Below are 20,497 nucleotides of genomic sequence, written 5' to 3'. Positions count from 1 at the left end.
TGGTACATGAGACCCAACAAGGACCATAGTTATAAATTGTCCGCTAACTAGAAAATCCACGGTACTTGGTTTTATTATTTTTTTTATTTTTCTACTATTTGGTTTTATCATTTTTTTTTTCCCTCGTTATATAAAATTTTTTCATTAAATTTTCCTCATGTATATAGTAAAATATAATTCAACTAATAAATGATAAATTTAATACAGCTTATATAATATTCAATAAAAAATTAATGGTAAATTTTAAAACTGTATAAACTTTGTTTTCATATATATAAATTAATTAATTTCAATGAATAAATAATGGTTTCGGTTGTTGTATCGAATGAATAAGATTATGTAGAATTTAGCTGATGTAGGTAAATCGGGTCCGAGTATAAAGTAAAGGTAAAACGAGCTTGGATTTAGTCAGAGTTACGGTAATACTACATCTAGGATTTTCGTTGGGTTTTTGCCACAGAAGGGTAGATGAAGAAGTAAGGATTGAGGGTTTTTCAAGGTACCCACTGACTATACTGTATAGTGAAAAAGGATCAAGCGCTTCGAGTCGAATTGGTTTTTTTTTTTTTCTTTAGAATGGCTACATTTCAGAATATATAGTTTAAAAAAAAATAGATACAATAGTCTAAAAGTGTGTACTTTTTTTTAAATTATTTTTTTTTTTTTTACTATTTACTTTTTTCTAGACCATTGGAGTTGTTTTCCATTCATTTTATTTTATTTTTTTATTTTATATTTTTATATATCCAGTCGTTACTTAGCACTCTTAATTCAGGGTGCAGTATAGCCCTGTGATAAACTGAGGCTCTTTTATTCCAAACAGTTTTAAGAGTAATTTCGAGTTTTAAAAAAGTTTTGCGAGTCACGTAGACGTGGTAAAACTTATCAATTGATTTTCAAAGACTAAAATACTGTGTCGTGCGAACAGCTAGTTTTTTTATTTTTTAAATTTTATCTCCCTTCCGCACTTTTCCATTTTTCTGTTTCTCTTACCTATTTGAGCATTAATCTCTCAGCTCAGTCAACCCAAGTTCTCTCCTTCTTTGAAGTGTTCCTCTCAGTTTTTTTTATTTTTTTTTTTTATTATTTTTGCGTTGATGGTAAAAGAAGGTGGTGGTGATCACGTATATATTCGAAGAATTTATATCCGATAACGACTCACGAAGGCGCAAAAGCCCACGCTCACTTTTTAATCAAAGTAATTCGATAATTTATTTTATTCCAACTGAAAGTCGCACCCTTCGACGAAAAAGAGGAATAAGAAAACTTTATAATTTACGGATTGGTTATTTTTTTTTTTATACATGAACCATTTCGGGCATGACGCTTTAAGGTTTGATAGTAAAAATAAAAATTTTTTTAACAAACTTACTAAAAGGTATGACAAAGCAAAAAACAAAATAACAATTTAAGAAAAAAATATAAAAACAAATTGACTTAGTCTTTGAAAAATCAAAATTGCATGAAAAAACAAATTCATTTTGTTTTTTATCTCATAAATGTAAACAAGTTGTGTAGAGAATATGAGTGCAGTATATGAAAAAATATTGAAAGTACTTAATTTTTTTTTTTTTATCGTGAAAACAAGAAAATAGACATTGCGCGTTTGCAATTTTCGTTGTCACATCATCATAAAAATGCGTCTACAGGTATAATGAAAAGCTATTGAGAAAAAGAAAATTTTTATTTTACGATGTGAAAAATAAATAAAGAAAAAGAAAAAATTCATTTATTCATTTATAGGATAAAGTTAGAGGCAAATTTTTTTTTTCTTAACATCGTTTTTTAGCAATTTCATTTTAATCTTAGAAATTGAGGATTCTCTAGAAAAGCAGCACTATACACTACTTTTATATTTTAATATCAAGGCAATTGTGAATGAAAAAAAAAACACAAGTATATTCACTTGAAATTAAAAACAATTCATTCTATATACTATCTTCACGTTTTTAGTTTTCCAACAAGAAAGCTATTTCTTATTTAGAAAAAAAAGTAATAAAATACATCTAAGATGACACAATGACAAAACTTTATATGACAGGTAATATATATATAGATAAAATTTATGTTAAAATAAAGTTTTAGAATTAAATTCAACTTACATTGGATGATTCATCAAGTTGAAAAGCAGCAAAACATATTTAGTTGAAATTTCCATCATTTCATGAGCCACCTGTACCGGACAGACAGCAGTGAGCTTTATCCAAGTTGGCTGGAGCTTTCACCAGCACCAAAATTTACTTATTCATGCATTGGTCTTTGTCAGCTGTACCACAAAACCACACACGAAGAGAAAATTGTTGTATACATAAACTCTGGGTCATTGGTACTTGACCTGCACCAATTTTCTTTCAGCAAATTTAATTTCTAGTAAAATTCAATTATCGTTATTAGTTCAATATAATAATAATTAAAATTAATTTTTATTACTTGATATAAACCTTAAAATAACTACCAATAATTTAAAACATTCGTTTTCATTGTAATAAATCATCGTAAAAGACTTTCAACGAATATTACAAGAAAAGAATTTTTTAATTCGATATAACACATTTGATATTCAACCGATGCAAGAAGCAAAAGCAATAAATCGACAATTAATTTAAACTGAAATTCTTGGCTGGTCGAGAAACCCACCACCAGTACTGCATCTTCAGGTTCATGAATCCATAAATCTCCATAAATATTCTACTTCTTGTTCTTCTACTTTTCTCACCAAGCTGTACCTGCTTCGTGTCTACCAAACAAGAGTCAAACAGTGAGGTAAGTTTATTAGAAAATATTCTAGTAATTTCATCAAGACATTCAGTAAAATAGTAGCTCTTTCAATTTATAAACAACAAGAACATAATTTAATTAAATTTTTATTATTATTTTTCCAAGATTTTTTTTTTTTTAATTTTCAAGACATTCGTCTCGATTATTGAGTTATGCTAAATTTACATAACTGATTTTACCAAGTAAACCAGAAAGCTAATTGAATTATCAATTAAAATATGGATTGAATTGTAAAATAAAAATTTAACTAAAAATTAAATTGTATATTTCGTGTATATATAATTTAGAATCAATCATTTTTAATTGGATAATTTTTTTTGTTTTCATATTTTTTTTTCACTAGCCATCAACCGTGTAAAATTGATACTTGATCAGTATCAATATGTCGAGGATTTATTGTAGTAAAATGGATCAATAGAATGAAGAATTTAACGAACACGTACAAGTCCAAGAGGTCCGTAGGCAAGGTTACCAATAACAGGCTGGTTGTTGTAGAGAGAACTAGCACGAACATTGACACCAAGTCCAGATGACAAGTATGGTGATGATGAACTCACCAAAGTCTAAAAATAAAATAAAATATCAAATAGAAAATTAAATATTAGATGAAAAAAAAAATTATGGAAATTGTATTTACTGATTGACGATGAACATTTGCATTGGCAGTTGCAAAAACAGCAGTTGGTCCAGATTGTTGATCAATTATTTGACCAGTTTGAGATGATCTATAAACTGGTGCTGTTGCAATAGTACGTGCTGATAAAGTAACAGTTGGATCTCTTTGAATAACAGCATTAAATCCATTCAATGGATCTGATGCATATGAAACAATACGTCTTGAACCAGTCGGTTCAACTAAACTGTAACTTCCTCTAACTTGATCACCATTTCTTGTCTCTTCTTGAGCCTTGTTATCACCTATGAATTAACAAATATTTAACAAATTAAATCAATCTAATTTAAATTAATATTTAATTTATTATATTACCTGTTAAACCATCAGCAACACTGTAGCTGTAACTGTATTGTGGATTGGCATCATAGGGCTCTGTTTGAATTAGAGTATCAGGCTGATCACGATCACGTTCAGTATCAGTGATTGTTGACGATGTTGAAGCACTGATAACTTCAGCTTGGGCAATTGCCAAAAACACTGCAAATACAATAATTGAGTTCATTATTATTTAATTTTTTATTTGTATGTATCAAGAGAATTCACTGATGACTATGATTAACTCTGAGCTTTACATGGCAATTTATAGTAATTGCACGCTCCAATTTCCCACCACATTGATCTATAATAGTACCTATGCATCTACTTATAAATGTCCCTCAACTTGGAAATATTATCCGGCAATTACGGATACAAGCAAACAATCTAATCCTCACAGATATATATATTGTTATCATGATTATTATTTAATAATTAAATATGTAAAAGTATATACAAGTGAAATGTTGGAATGGCTTGTTCAATTGTCCTTTTTTTTTTCGATGAAAATGGTTTCTTTCGGTTAAAGGTCTTAAATTCGATTCAATAAATCTTTCGAACGACATCGCAGAGTTTGCGTGTATATCAGTAGAAAAAAAAAAATTGAGAATAGGTATAACATTCTGATATATATATATATTTTTTACCCCATTTTAGATTTTTTTTTTGAGCAGATATATATAGGTTCACTTTTGCTGAATTTATCTTTCCCTAAAAACGAAATCTATCACCGTAACTTGGAGTTCTATCCTTTGTACTTTGGAGGGTTTCAGGGCTGGAAGATTGGTCGCTCATTTGGATTTAGAACTGGAAGTACCTCGGGGACTTTGGTATTCTTGGTGAAGACGATAGTTTGAATTCCCAGCTCAATCGTTTTATTGTATGGAGAACCTTTAAAACGACATCTTGAAATTGACTTAGATTTTTTTTTTCTTTCTGGAGTATACGTTTAAGTCCCTCAAGAAATAGTTTTTGATTTTATTGTTAATTTTTTTTTTTTTTGATACAGTTTGGTTTATGTTCACATGAAATTAATTGTTTCTAGTTGTAAAATCCAGTAAATATACGAAAAAAAAAATACAAAAGTCTGTATTTATTATAAAAAAGATTAGCATTCATTTGCTGAATAAAGAAAATATATTTTTTGTTGATAAACTTAACTTTCAGACTTGAGCTTTCAACGAAAAGATCATCGATATATTTACTAATTGAATTACAAGAGTTAGTCGTACGTGCATAATTTACAGTGAATACACTGAAGTAAAGAAAGTCGAAAATTTAACAAGTTATAAAGCAAGTTTTGCGACAAATATTAGGGGGTACATGCAAACTCGAATCAGAGAATTCGTTGAGCTAATGTAAATTTAATTTAAACTTTATGGATTATTGGTACTCAGTTTCTTTCCTTTCTAAAAATACAAAAAAAAAAAGTTAATGGTAATAACGATTTTCAATTCCTCTTCATTTATCTTTAGTTTGTTTGTTTGCTTGTTTTTTTTTTTTCTTTTTGATTGTCAAAAATTAAATCTACTGTAGACTCTTTGCTTGGTGAACTCAACCAGAAATTACAAGTTATTTATTACTGATTATATCAACGAAGCTTTCAAGAATAATTTCGACTAGATATATATTTTATCGTTTGTATTCAACTCGAGTATAATGTAATTATTTGTTTCATTATTTTTATATTTTATTTTCAATGAAAAAATCGACAAGTTTTGTTTAAAAATAATTGTTTTTAATAGTAAGAATAAAATGGTATTTTTCTTTATTTTTTTTAGCGATGCTCTTATCGGTAGAACCAAAAAGGGTAGGCCCCTTTGTCAATTCGAGGAAGCTTAATGGATTGGAAAGGTGCACACTGAGTTTTCCAATCGGCACTTTCACTAAAATACCACTCCACCTCCTCAGCGATATTCTATCGTAGATAAATCGAGAAAACAATTTATCACCATACAACTAAAATTAAACGATATCTTTAAATTGATTTTTTTTTTCATTTTATTTTCAGACACTTAAATCATTATCATTATTGTTATTATTTTATTATTATTTTTAGATTTTTCTAGCATTGATAAAATTGAGTATTATTATTGTGTAAATAAAGTACTAAATCAAGGCTTCAAAAAGTATGAAATAACAATAAAGAAATATAAATCTAATGTGGCAATATGATGGTCGTAAAAAATATATTATATAATTTTTATAATAATTGAGCTGTTGTTATTCATTTAATTATAAACAAGTTGAGTAATGAAATATTATTGAATTGAGGAAGTGGTTGTCGCATATTTTATTTAGGTCAAGATGTAACTTGCAACCACTTTTGTAATTTAAGAATCTTTGACTGACTAAAGTAGATTTTAAAATTGTAACTTTATAGTACGTACGTTTTTGTATTTTTAATATTTTTCCATGGTCAATATATGAAGGATAAAATTCCTTGCTATTCGTGGGTATATAAAAGAGGTATAGTTGATGCTCGGTGAAAGCTACTATTTTACATTTGTAGTTTGTGGATCGACCATCAGTTGATTGAATTTTTTATAAGTTAAAAATTGATTGAAAAAAAAAATCTTTAAAACAAGACTATTTGATTTTTTTTTTTTAAATTTTTTTCAATGAAAACGCATTAGTAGATATTTTTCAAATTTGTCAAGTAAATAGAGACAGGCTTTAACTAGTTTTAATAAAAAATTCATCATGGCCCAAGTATTATTTTTTTCTGAATAATATAAACTCTATTTTTCTTGTTGTAATAGTAATATAAAGCTGATTTTTTTTTAAACATAATATTTGAATTTTAGTTGGAAAGAAAAATTAAATCACAAGCTTCAGAGCTGGTACAGTATGTTGTAGATGTCTTTTTAGTGGTCACGACCTAGTTGGTAAAACTCCAAGCACCCTCAAAAGCCAGATAACACTGATTTGTCTTTCTTTATCTGGGAGAAAACACTCTTTTCTGCTGACCCAATTCTATTGTTTTTATTTTTTTTTTTTTTGTTATTGTTTTATTTTATTTTTTCATATTATTTTTTTTTCCAGAAAATAGGAAAAACATTTCTAGAAATGTTGAGACCGTGGAAAAGCTGTGTACAGTATGAGGGTAAAAAAAAAAAATATCAGGTGTGAGGGTAGAAAATCCACAAAAGCTTTTGTAGTGTTGAATTGGATTTAGGTTACTAAGAAACGAACTTATTTCCTAGCTCGATAACGTTACAAATTCCAATATTGCTCCGCGATTAATCTGAATTTCTCCCAAATTGACCTATGCGGAGAAATGAGTGGAGAAAGGTATCAAAATTTTTTTCCGAATTTTCTCCGAATCGACTAGGGTAGAGAAACGTTCAGAAATATTTCTCCACGATAAGAATACGCGGAGAAACATACTAAAAAAATAATTTTACCGCGGAGAAATTTTTTACGAATTTTCTCCGAATCGACTTGGCGATAGAAACACGCAGAGAAACTAGTATTTTCTATCGAAGAATCCAGTTCATCATCACCAGACGGTCTTTTACAAATGTGGAAAATTAATGCGATTACCACAAGTGAAAAGGATGATTGGATGAAAAAAATTTAAAAAATTAAAAAAATAACATCACTCACGTACAAAAATGAAATGATCATCCGAACAATTCTACGACTACAACAAAATGATTTGAACTACAAGTGTGTTGTTGAACTTTACCATCAGAACCGTAATGTTCTTCTTGTTGGTGCACAAGAAGGCATTTATGCGTTAAACTTACGAAAAAACACACTTACGCTTTTACGCAGTATTAAATTTATACAAAAACTATCATTACACGACGAACTATGAACCTTCACTCCGAACAAACATGGAAACGAAACCAGTATTTACGATCAAATCGAATTCACCGTCACCAAACGGTTTTTCACAGACATGGCAAACAAATGCAATTTACACAAATGAAAAAGTTGATTGGTTGAAAAAAATTTAAAAAATTAAAAAAATAACAGCACTAACCTACAAAAAAAAAATAAATATCCGAACAATTCTACGACTAGAACAAATAATTCGGACTACAAGTTTGTTGTTGAAATTGACCATGATGTTTTTCTTGTTGGTGCACAAGGAGGCATCTATGCATTCAATTTAACAACACACTGACACTCATACGGATCATCGAATCCATACAAAAAATGTCTTTACACGATGACATGGGTGTAGCAGTTATGATTGGTGGCAAAAATTCTAAATTGATTTCATGTGATTTACAGACATTAAAAGATAATGCGATCGCTGGTGATTGTTCCAGACCAGCATTAAAAACTAAAGAAATATTACCTGGTAAATTATCACATTGTCAATTTTTTAAAATTCAAGATGGTTTTCTTTGTGCCTCAACAAACTCAGAGGTATACATATTACAATGGAAATCAACGAAAGAATTTAAACTTCTTACGTCATTCAAAACTGGGGAGGGTCCATGTTCGTGTTATATTTTTAAATAAATTATTAATTGTTGGATGTCGAAATTATCATCGTATTACTTTGCCCAATGAAGATAATTCAGTTCTTCCGAGTGGTAACTTTGAAGACGATCACGGGAGTTTTGTAGATGAAGTATCTCAGGTATATCAACTTTTTTGGAAAAAAATTTTGATACCTTTCTCCACTCATTTCTCCGCATGGGTCAATTTGGGAGAAATTCGGATTAATCGCGGAGAAATTCGGAGTAAATGTGGTGAAATTCGGAGTAATCACGGAGAAATTCAGGAGAAATCGCGGAGAAATATTTTCACCAAGGTGAACCTGCATCTGTCAAATGATAAGTAAATTTTGCCGAATAGATGGACGGCGGAGGTATTTAGGGATTTTAGCTTTTAGAAAAAAAAACAAAAAAAAACTAAAAAAAAAACTATGAAACGAAAATTTCCAGAAAATAGGAAAAACATTTCTAGGAATGTTGTGACCGTGGAAAAGCTGTGTACAGTATGAGGGTTAAAAAAAAATATATCAGGTGTGAGGGTAGAAAATCCAAAAAAGCTTTTGTGGTGTTGAATTGGATTCAGGTTACCAAGAAACAAACTTATTTCCTAGCTCGATAACGTTACAAACTCTTACTGAGATTTTCTTTCGACAATTTTTTTATTTTTTATATTTATTTATTTATTTTGTAAAATTCTAAATCTATTTTTCAGCTTTCCAATAATTTTTTTTCTTCGTTCCCCATCTTTGTAACTATATATAAATATTTTTTTTATTAACTTTTAAAATTATTACTTTTCGTTCAATTAATATTTTTGTCAAACTTTCAAGTGAAATATTATTTTTATCTATATAAAATACATTACAGATAAAAAGTTATAACTATATATTTTTTATTTTTAAAAATAAATTTTTTATATTTATATAATCTCAATTGAAGATCGATTGAATTGCCACGAATTGGCTGGTGCAGTGACTGGAAGAAACTACTTGGCCAAGACTCGAGAGTAGCAACTGTTATTGTCATTTGTAAAGGTATCAAAGCGATCATCGAACTTCTGGTATCGACGTAATGTGTTCAGAAATCTCAGGTCGTTGTTCAGTGACCAATGGTACTACTACGTTATATATATCTATTTTGTCTTTCACTAGCATATGAGATTTATTTGTTGGATTACATCCTTCTGATAAGTGGAATAAAAAAAATAAAAAAAAAACAATAAAAGAAATCAACAAAGATAAGAGAGAAAAAAGATTGCTAAAAGATAAAAAAAATAGTCTGACTGTCTGGTTGGATCTATTTGTCGAGCTTTCGTTCGTCATCGAATCGGCACTAGATTGATACTGTGTTGGTTCGAGTAAACCAGATAACAATGCTTATTTCAGTCTAGATAGAAATAACGCAGCAAATGGAAAGAACAAGAAAAACACTAACAAGTTGAAGAATAAAAAAATAAAAATAAATAAAAAACAGATACAGTGATTCTAGCTTGATGAAACACTCAAGTCTAGTGAGTTTGGCTTTGCCAGAGAAGAAATATCTTGGGAATTAGTCGATTGAAAATTGCCTTTGAAAAAGAGCCAATGATAAAAAAAAAAAAAATACTAATATTGTTACATCTATTGAAATATTATTTTTACTATTTTTATATTTAATTAACTATATAAATAATTATTTTATTATTAACAAGCTCATAATAATTAGAAAATTTTTTTCAATTTTTTTTTTTAATTTCCAAAGTATTGATGCGTATGAATTATTAATATTTTTTATTTGTCATAAATATTTTTGCGGTAAAAAACATGTGTTAAAAAAAAGAAAAATAATAAAATATAAAATAAAATAACTCATATATATCAACCATGAACCATGAACAGTATCACTTACAAAATGGAAAAAGAAAAAATTTTCTCAACTCGTATATACGTTATCGAGGCCACTTTTCCGAATGAGAAAAACTCTATGGGTTTGAGAGGAAAAAAAAAAAGTCGATAGGGGAAGTATCCCTATTAAATAAAGGAAAAAAAAAATAAAACACATCACTCGAGTATGGTGTGCAATGCGAGGGTATTTCAAGAATATTAAGGGTGCACATCGAAGAAACATCGCGAAGAAAATGAGTCTTATCGATACGACCTTACCATCTCCTTAGAGACTCCTTCACGTCAACCCACAATATTCACCATACGATTTTCTCATATGCTCTATTTCGTTTTACTATATATGTATTTATTTTCTTATAAATGTATTTTTGGTTCAGTGTAGGTGATGGATACAAGAGGCTCGAGAATACAATACAAAAGGCCAAGATTCATAATTCATCAGTGGATAGATACTATCATGGGCAATACACCAATCACACCCTTATCATATTTTATTCCATCACATTCTTTAGTTAACTCGATTCTGTCTTATGCGTGATTCATAATTATTATTTTTTCTTTTTTTTCACCCTTGGAATTTTTCCGGAGTTTTGATTATACAATCTTAATTTTTTTTATAATATTCTTATTCAACTGGGCAAATTTATTATTTCGACAGTCGTCACTGGGTGATATGGGCTGATCAATAAATTATTTATTTTTCATATATGTAATATATTTATAACAGAAAAAAAAAAAAAATAAATAATGCCAAGGCATTGCCAATCTGGCGCCGAATCGTTTATTGTTGTATATTTCTGTGGAGCTTGAGAAATGTTTATTTCAAATCACTCGGCTACTAGATCACTGAGAATTTTACTAGTGATGTTGTTTGCTGAATTTCCAGTTTATATATGCAATGCAATCTTTCGTATGAGAGTATTGAAAGCTGATTTTTTTATTTTTTTATGTGGAAGCTGTTTGGACAGGACAGATGAAATTGGCATGACCGAGATATGACGTACATTTGATATCTTTTTTTTTTGACTCGCATAGTTGATATTCAAAGCATTACTGCATCGTATTCTATTCGTTGATATAGCAAAAACAAACTGCTTTTGATTTTATTTGAAAAATATATTTTGCAAATATTTCCTTACTACATAATATTTCCAACTTTTAGGTAAACATAAATTTTTGAAATTTAATTCGGATCACGGTGATTACTTTATAGATGTAATTGATTTAATAGTTTTTTTTTTTGATATTTGAATTATAATTGTGAAATATCAGTTTAAGAGAATAATCAATTTTATTATCAGTCGAATTTCTCTCCTACTTTCAATTGAGTTATTATTAAAAAAAAAATAGGTAATGTTTTTTTATTTTTTTTATTTTTGGTGAGGATAGTAAAACAGTCACGAAAGATAATATGAATTTCTAATTAAAAATAAAGCTGCAGAGAGGAAGTGCATAAATGGAACTTTTCAATTATCTCGATTAAATCCACGTTCACGTGCAATGTGGCCTTGGGTGTTCCGGTCGAAGCACATTTCTGATATGCTCACTGGCCATAATCATCTAGCATGGTAATACATATTTTTTTTTTCTTTCTAAATGTACCTTCAATCTTCAAAGATTCAAAGTGTACAGGTGCTTTTGCTCCAGTTTAAAAAAAAGTAAAATGAATAAAATAAAAATCTAAAAAATGAAAAAATGCTCAAAGTGCATCAGTGTGCTTTTTCTTCATGTATAAATAAGTTTTATATATTTATTTTTCTTCCCTCAGGGCAGTATGAGAGGCTTCTTACATCGGTCATTTTTATAACCCCCAGCAATCTGCATTGTTGCAACTCGTTACCACGATCTAACATCATAGAGACTCAGCTTCAAACTATACTCGACACTCAATGCCTCCGGCAATGTAATCTCATGACATCCGTCTTATATACATACTATTTTATTTTACTGTTCGTGCTTTCGTCATGTGTTTTTTGCATATGGAGATATACCATTTCTCTTGTAAGTACTCATCTCTCACCAAAGCAAAATGATAGTGGTAATCTCAACTGCCACTTTTGTCTAGACAAGTTCATCAAGTTTTATATATTTTTTATTATTCTCTATTCTATGTTATTTTAACTTGAAATTATTTCAGCTAATTATACGAACTTTTAAATAAAACATTAAATAATTTACATGATTAAATGCAAGTTATTGATAATTAACTTAAATATATAAAAAAAAATTATTGAGTAAATATATAACATAATAATTTGATTTTATTCCACGATTTGAATTAATGAATTTATGTTTTGAGGTGGAGAGAGATGGAAATAATTTGGACAGGCGACAGTATCATCACATTACTATGCTCATCGAATCTACCATACGAATCTACCAATTACCAAAAACAAGCCAACCTCGGGGCAATGTTTGTCCCTTGTCCTCCTTTTGGTCTGCGTGTGGTTTTTATTTTTATTTTTTTATTTTTTATATCCGAATTGCATGCAAAACAATTTTCCAAAGAGTACGCAGTGTTGGCACAGTATTTCATGATGAGACTAGAAAGGGGATGATTATAAAAAATCCAGAATGGTATACATATGTGCCCGCAAACAATATATACGCATATAATTATTTTGTCGAGAGAACTCGTAATGAGGCCCGGATATTTTTGATTATACTGGTGAACCATTTCAACTCTGGGGTCTGAATAATAATGTGCTAAATATCGACTATACTGTAATATTGTATTCCAAAATAATTGTAATCTATTGGACTTTCAATATTACTTGTTATACAATCGACTAAATTTACAACCAATTGCTTTATCTCATTATATTTTTCATATGGAAAATTACAATCAAAATAGAAAAATATATTTATAATGTCGATGATATAAAATTTAAAATTTATCTCCATATAAATAGCTAGAAGTTGATTAATTTTTTTTTTATTTTAAAACACAGTTATAAAATCAGATAATTGATAATAACTGACGGATAAAGAAGTCTAATAATAGAAAAAAAAATTCAACTTGTTATTTGTATAATTATGACAATTATCATTATGTGATTTTTTGAATAAATTATTTGATGGATATTTTTGATAAAGTAAATTACATTGCTATAAATGGAAATTCATAAAATTACTATCAAATAATTAATCAATAAGTTGAATTGCTATTCAAGGAAATTTTAACAAATATATATTTGGCGTGAATGGGCATTATTTTCAAGTAATTAAAAATATTATCTGATACCTGGCTTACTTTGCAATACATGAGTTTGATGGAAATAAAAAAATAAAAATTAACTAAAGACGTATGTTATTTTTTAATAAAAAAAAAATAATTATATATGTATATTTATTAAAAGCTTTTTATGTTATCGCATAATATCGCAAACATGTGACATTACGTATGTATAAATATATGTACATAAAAAAAGGAAAAAAATAAATAATAAATATAAAAAATTACTTATGCATGCAGCATTGAGAAGGTGAAAGACGAGTACCCATATATATAGTCAAATAGTCATCGTAAACTCACCAGGAAATTTTCAAGACTAGTGCTAGTGTTGGGTTAGTTTACATAACGATATAAATCGCCGTTAGATTCGGGACATATTTATGTGAAACGACGACATTACTTCTGTGGTATCCTCTCATGCACCAGACATACACAACTTCCACTGGTGGTCCAACGATGCTTACTTGCAAGTTGCACTATTACAAATTCAATTTTATTTAACACAATATTTATATCTACTGTGCAATAATTCAACTCGGAATGTTATAGCATTAATCATTGTATATATTTTTAATTTTCAAAATTTATATTCATATTTTTTTAATATAAAAATTATATCACTTGAATTTGTCATATTTGTTTTATAATTTTAATATTTTACTATTTTTTTTTTTTAATAAGCCCTGATAACAAAAGTGAATAAATAAATTTACATTTTTTATTTTTCAATTCAAGGTGGATCTAATCCATTGTAATTCAGGCAAATAATAAAAAAAAAAAATAATAATAATTGCATGAAAATATTATTATTTCGATCAAAGATAAGAGATAAAAAAAAAATGTCTCATGACCCTAATAAAAAAAGCCTTGAAATAAAAAACAACTGATTGTATTATTTTGAAAATAAAAAAAAAATCCATATCTTTATTTTTAAATTAATATTGATGAGTTAAAAATAAATTTATAAAGTATATTTGTTTTAAAATAATTAATATATGAAGTATTTACTATCAAATAATTTTTTTAACTCTTGAATATTATTTTTATGTGAGAAATGAAAATGTAAATATTCAACATTTGTGGTGTGCCGTGGTTAATTCATTTAATATTCATTATCCAACGATTAATTAAATTTGAAAAAGATAAAAAAAAATAAGACGAATTTAAAAAAAAATTACGAAATATTAATAATATTAATAATAAATAAGCAGTGAACTAAAAAAAAGTAGCCTTGGCAATAGAAAAAAAAAAACAAAAAATTTTAATAATATTAGTTTTAATACACGTTGACCTTGAAAGTTTAACAAATGTTTTTTTTTTATTTTCAATTATAATTATAAAATCAAGTTGTTAATGTCATTTTAAATTTATTTACTACTTATGATTAATAGTGTCGTAAATTTATTAATGTGTTTTAAATTTATAACTGATAGATTTAAAGTAATCTTAGATTAAAAAAATTGTTAACAATTCAGACCTTGAAATATTTAAAAAACATTGAATATCTAAGCTCATGAATATCAGGAAATCAACTAGTGATGATCAGCAAATAAAAAAAAAAAATTAATGATAATAGAAAAAATAATAAATGAAAATATGTTTGGCATTGTAAATTTGGGATCAAAACTATAGTCAAAATTTTTCGTATATATAAACATCGGTTCCTTTTTTAATTTCTCATTACAATTTTAACGATCACACTGTTTTATCTAATTTTTTTTTCAACATGAAGACCACTATTATTAGTTTATTCATTTTTATTTTGATGGCATTTATCTGCCCGGAAATTCAAGGTATATGAAACTATTGACTGTAATAAATAAAGTGATAAAATAAATTTTAATTCAAATAGATAAATGAATATGTGTTTAAAAAAATACATTTAAGTAAATTTTTATGTTTTTTTTTTTAAAGGCTTTTAACTATTTAAATTAGAAATAATAAAATAAAGATTAAAATCAATTTAATTTACAGCGGACTGTCTTCCAATAGATCCGTTGTTTACATCAGTTCCAGTTGGAACAAAAATTACCAATAAATGTATAGAATACATTTGTATGGAAGGTGACACATGGCACGAAACACTGTGAGTTTCAAAGAAATTGATATTAAATAATTAAACTATATCACATAAAATTTAAATAATAATTATAAACATTTTTTACAGATGCCCAGAAGTAAGATATATTCCAGGTTATTCTCTATACAAAAGTTATGATTATTCTTTGAATTATCCAGACTGTTGCCCACGTTTATTCGGCTAAAATCGAATATTATTTCAAAAAATACAAATAATGAGATTTTTAAGAATATAATATTTCAAATGTCATAATATTTATAAAGTATCTTGTAATGAAAAAAAACTGAATAAATGTTTTCAATAAAAAAATAATAACAAGCTTCTTTATTAATTTAAAAAAAAAAAATGATAATAATTATAAAATTGTTTTTTTTTTTTTTTTATTCTCATTATTTTCTATTATGTACACGTTAGAATAAATTTAAAATAAATAAAAAAAATACTAGTTGTAATATAACTGTATATTCCATTTGTGTATCTTCAACTCATAAATTAATTGGTCACAAAAAGATACTAGAAAAAAAAATCATTCAATCTGGGAGGAGGAAAACATGTTTGTCGACATATAGAGACATCTTTTGTATAAATACGAGTTCTCAGCTTGTTTTTTAATCAGTAACCGTGTGGTCATTAAGAAAGAATCACTTTAGCAAGAAATAATATGAAGACTAGTTTGATACTTTGCGTTTTTTTCTTGATGGCATGTTTGGCCACTCAAGGGAAAGGTAAGTTGTTGTTGTTGTTGTTGTTTTTTTTTTTTACTGTCAAGCTTTGTTAATTTGATTCTGAAATTTAATTGTATTAATTGTGTTATGTTGTTGTTTTTTTTCCAGCTGATTGCCCAGGATTCAAAGATTGTGGACCTTTAAAAACAGGTGAAATATGCACTGATCAATGTGTTCCATATGAGTGTCAAGCAGATGGCTCATACACCTCATCTGGGTGAGTTATAATATTTTTAAAAAATTAGAAATTGTATTTGAATTATAAATAATAAACAATTCATCAATTATACACGTTTTAATTTAATTTATATAAATTACAGATGTGCAGAATTCCGGTGCAAAAAACAAATCGGATATCAAGAAACTGATCTTTCTAAACCTTTCCCAGACTGTTGTCCAAGGCCAATATGTGGATAATTATGAGATTAGATTTTTTAAAATACTTTACAAACTCTCGATTAACATATAATATTTAATTTGTTTACTTGTGTTTTCTAGATGTTGTTTAACAATAAAAAATACGTGTATCAAATATTTTTATTTTATGGAAATTAATTGTTGTTCGAGTTATGTTAATTTTTATATGTTCCGGTATTAGTTTTTTTTTTTTTTTTTTTTTTAATTAATTTATTTCATTAATAAAAAAAAAAATAAAATAAAAAAATGTATTGTGATTATTTTCATGAGTAATATTATTAATAAATTATTTTTTTTAATTTTTACCTGAATTAAAATATTCATCTGAAAACGAGTTTGATAAGCTATAAAAAGTAGGAACTTTCTTTTTGTTTTTAAACTTTGCATTAAAAATATGTCAATAAATAAATTACGAAATATTGCAATGTGTCAATGAAAGATGTTTCGAGAAGACTTTTTTTATTTTTTTAAAATTTTTTCTGCATGGACACTTTTCGCTATAAATACCCAGTTGTAATTTGAATCGGAATCAGAATTTCAACAACCATCGAAGACTAATCATCTAAAAACACGCAACGTTGTAAAATGAAGTCTACAATAATATACTGTTTATTTATTTTAATCGCAATACAATCCTTTGAAGCCAATGGCAAGTATTATTTTTTTATTTGTCGTAAATTTTATCAAGTTATTTAATTAATTATGTATTTTTTATTTTTAAATTTTAGCTGACTGTCAAAATAATTCTGGCCCAGGATGGAGCAAGCCAGGTGAAATATTAAGTGTAAAATATTGTTTACGAAAAATTTGTCGTGATGATGGCACTTGGGAACTCATTCAGTAATATTTTAAATTATTTAAAGTAATATACAAAATATTTTTTTAACAAGTTTTTTAAACCTTGTTTTGTAATTTGATATTTAGGTGTCCAAAAATCAAATGCAAAACGCAAATTGGCAAACGAGAATTCGATAGAAACAAGCCTTTTCCTGAATGCTGTCAGGCACCAATTTGTGCACCAGGTGAAGAAATATAAAACGGATTTATCATACATACAAACGTAATTGTTAATTATTTTTTTTTTAATTAAATAAGCAAAGTGAATATATTTTTTTCAGTATAATTTTATAACTTGAATATCCTGTTTATATAAACTTTAATAATTATATAATTAAAGAAAAAAAAAAAACAACTTTTTGATTAAATGAATATTTCATAAGTTGGAATATTTATTTCGGCAAACGATATCATGTTTCTGATTTTCTCTAAATATAAAAACGTAAATAAGATAAACAAAAGGTCATTGCCTCAAGGCATCTATTAACCCAGAAAAACAAATCACTTAAATCATCAGCTATAAAAAATAGTCAACTTTATTATTATTATTATTAACTAAAAACATCATCGGAAAGTTTATTTTTAAAAGATCATTAACTTATAAATGCATTAAATATACATTTATGTTTTTTAATAATTTGTTATCTTATATTCTGTTTGCAATTTATTTTTATAATTTATATAAATTAAAAATTTAATAAAATATTTACCGCGTAATTTTTATTTTCTAATATTTTAAATTGAATAATTTGAACAAAAAAATAATACTCATAAACAAAAAGCTGACAACATCGAATTTATTTTATACCAATGTGCTGAAGTAAAAAATGAAAAACTACTACATAACAAAGTAGAATAAAACAATGCTGATGTATCAGCGTTTGACAGCATGTCACGTAAAGTTGACAGTGCAGTTGTGTGGAAAAAATTGTTCCTCATGAAAGCTTTATATGCCAATGTCATCGTGGTATACCAATAAATGCTTAATAAAACTTGTAAATCGACGCAGTTGTCGTGATTGGATGATTGTATTTATTTAAAATACGTGGATGCTTCAATTATCAAATCAAAATCAAGAATATTATTGTTATTTATATCACGACAAGCCCATCAAAATATTTCATCCCCTTTATTTTAATAAAACGAAAAAAAAAAAACAAAATAAAAATTACCAAAAAAACAAAAAAATAATACTAAATAATACTAATGAAAACAAGTGTAGAAAAAAAAAAAGACAAAAAAAATTCGTCATATATCTGATTACCTATCTGAATATCTGATACACGTACCTAGGTAAAATGCACATCGAGAGAGCAAATAACCTCAATGCTGTCCAGTTATTTTCGAGGGGAAAAACATCAGACTGTATATAATGGTCATTGCTACCAACTCTGAAAGCTCATTCCACCATAAATTAGGGATGGAGGTTCATATGGAGTACGTTTACCCAATGCGTCGTCGTCCACCATCCAAATTGTATAGACAAATGTGTACAAGGACAAATGTGTGTGAGTCTGTGTGTGGTGCCAGCTTCAAAACCATGGATATAAATACGCTTGCACGTTTAGGAACATTAAGTTTCCGAAGGGTGAATTTCTGGTATAATGGCTGTCCAGCTTTACAGTATTTTAAATATATTAAACAAAGGTAAACATTATATATAAAAGGGTAGCAAAAATCGATTGACCAGTTTCAAATTTCAACTAATATCTAATTATTTTTAATGTAATTTAATACACTTAATCAAAATTTAAAAAAAAATAATAATAAAAAACAGTATGTATAATTTTATAAAAATTAATAAATAATTCAACATAATATTTTAAATAAAAAAAAAAAAATATTAATCAATGTAATTCAATTGATAACAAGTGTATGATCGGTGAACATGATTTGAATTAGTCTGGTGACAGGTGTAAAGCACTCACATGAAAACTTAAACAAGTTAAATCCGTAATAATTTATAAAGTTAGTCGTAATGTTTTAGTCAGGTTATACAAATAAATGTATAGCTTGATAATGTATATATAAAATGAATTCATGACTTGGTAAATGTTCGAAACATTGATGCCAAGATGTACAGGCATGTACAAGTAGCTGAAGCATTAGACTCCCTGGAAGGGTGAACCATGTTCTTGGATGATAATCACGATACCCTTGGAAAATACATCATTTCTAGCAAACTTTGTATAATGTTTAAAATTTTATTTTCAAATATATAAAGTGTATAACATATATATATTCTAAACATTGTGATGTTCGTTGAAGTTTAAATTATTTATTTATATATTTTACAACTAATATTGTACATTGCAAGCCTGAATTTCCAATCAACTTTTACAAATATTTTTGTGTTTTGTTTTTTTTTTTATGGATAAATTTCAAATTGATAATAGGCTATATATTATATACCACTTTGTCGTGCTACTTTGAGGTCCGTTTAGATATAAATAGGGGAAGATGACATAACTCGATATTTCCGTAAATTGACATGGCGCCTAGGATACATTACTCCCTCACCACAATTCTTTTTTCAAATCAAATTATTTTGAAAAATGTCATTGCAAATTGGTCTCTGATTTTGGCCAAAATAATATATACAAATAATATTTTTTATTTTTATTTTTTTATGTTTTATTTGAGTCACAGTTGAAGTGAACAATTCAGTAGCTCCATAACTGTTTCTTATTTGAATGAAATAATATTAGCATGAGAGAAGAACGGTTATTAGGTTTGTTGAAATTGAGTTTACGGTTGGCGCCAGAATGAGATTGCTAGATTGTATCAATATAATAACACAACTTGACCTCAATGTAATTTCAAAGATTAATATACATGTATATATTTACTTTGGAAGATAGTATTGAAACAACAATGAGTATTATCCCATGCATCTCGAAGAAACCAATGTCCCAATGGACAAGTAAATGGCTGTCGTGTGGCTGCTCTCGAAATTTCTTCCCCTGACAATTGAACTCATCTATATGTAGGTATGTATGACCCTTATTTATTATTCAAATTGCTCATTCCAAAAACTTGAGTAACAATCGTACGTATTTTTTTTTCAGCGCGATTTCTATTATAAGATTTGTAA

At 27.3% G+C, this 20,497-nt stretch overlaps 2 protein-coding genes and 1 long non-coding RNA gene across 3 annotated transcripts in view; 2 read left to right on the top strand and 1 right to left on the bottom strand.

The window, feature by feature from the left end:
- The window catches only part of LOC122859008 (cuticle protein-like), a 58,802-nt gene extending 54,733 nt beyond the window's left edge, over positions 1-4,069 (bottom strand). The window contains exons 1-3 of the mRNA XM_044162320.1: positions 3,767-4,069; positions 3,416-3,696; positions 2,103-3,341 (exon numbers count right to left, since the gene is read on the bottom strand). Coding sequence (XP_044018255.1) covers positions 3,207-3,341; positions 3,416-3,696; positions 3,767-3,956 — 606 coding nt within the window. The 5' untranslated portion in view covers positions 3,957-4,069 and the 3' untranslated portion in view covers positions 2,103-3,206. The remainder of the gene's footprint in view (positions 1-2,102; positions 3,342-3,415; positions 3,697-3,766) is intronic.
- An 11,952-nt stretch (positions 4,070-16,021) lies between these two features.
- Positions 16,022-17,209, top strand: LOC122859009. Its single transcript, XM_044162321.1, has 3 exons — positions 16,022-16,149; positions 16,258-16,366; positions 16,470-17,209. The coding sequence occupies exons 1-3, from the start codon at positions 16,086-16,088 to the stop codon at positions 16,564-16,566; spliced, it is 270 nt and encodes an 89-aa protein (XP_044018256.1). The 5' UTR covers positions 16,022-16,085; the 3' UTR covers positions 16,567-17,209.
- A 90-nt stretch (positions 17,210-17,299) lies between these two features.
- On the top strand, positions 17,300-17,985 carry LOC122859010. The gene is made up of 2 exons (XR_006374327.1): positions 17,300-17,406; positions 17,491-17,985. It is a non-coding gene; the product is annotated as an uncharacterized LOC122859010 (long non-coding RNA).
- Positions 17,986-20,497: the final 2,512 nt, after the last annotated feature.

The sequence above is a fragment of the Aphidius gifuensis genome, linkage group LG6, assembly GCF_014905175.1.
Source record: "Aphidius gifuensis isolate YNYX2018 linkage group LG6, ASM1490517v1, whole genome shotgun sequence".
In the NCBI taxonomy this organism is placed as follows: domain Eukaryota; kingdom Metazoa; phylum Arthropoda; class Insecta; order Hymenoptera; family Braconidae; genus Aphidius; species Aphidius gifuensis.
The sequence above is the reverse complement of the archived record's forward strand: the minus strand, read 5'-3'. Positions and strand labels throughout refer to the sequence as shown.

Coding starts and splice junctions, on each gene's coding strand:
- LOC122859009 (XM_044162321.1), top strand. CDS start 16,086: ATGAAGACTAGTTTGATACTTTGCGTTTTTTTCTTGATGGCATGTTTG. Junction 16,150..16,257: donor TTTGGCCACTCAAGGGAAAG/GTAAGTTGTTGT, acceptor TTTTTTTTCCAG/CTGATTGCCCAGGATTCAAA. Junction 16,367..16,469: donor GGCTCATACACCTCATCTGG/GTGAGTTATAAT, acceptor TATAAATTACAG/ATGTGCAGAATTCCGGTGCA.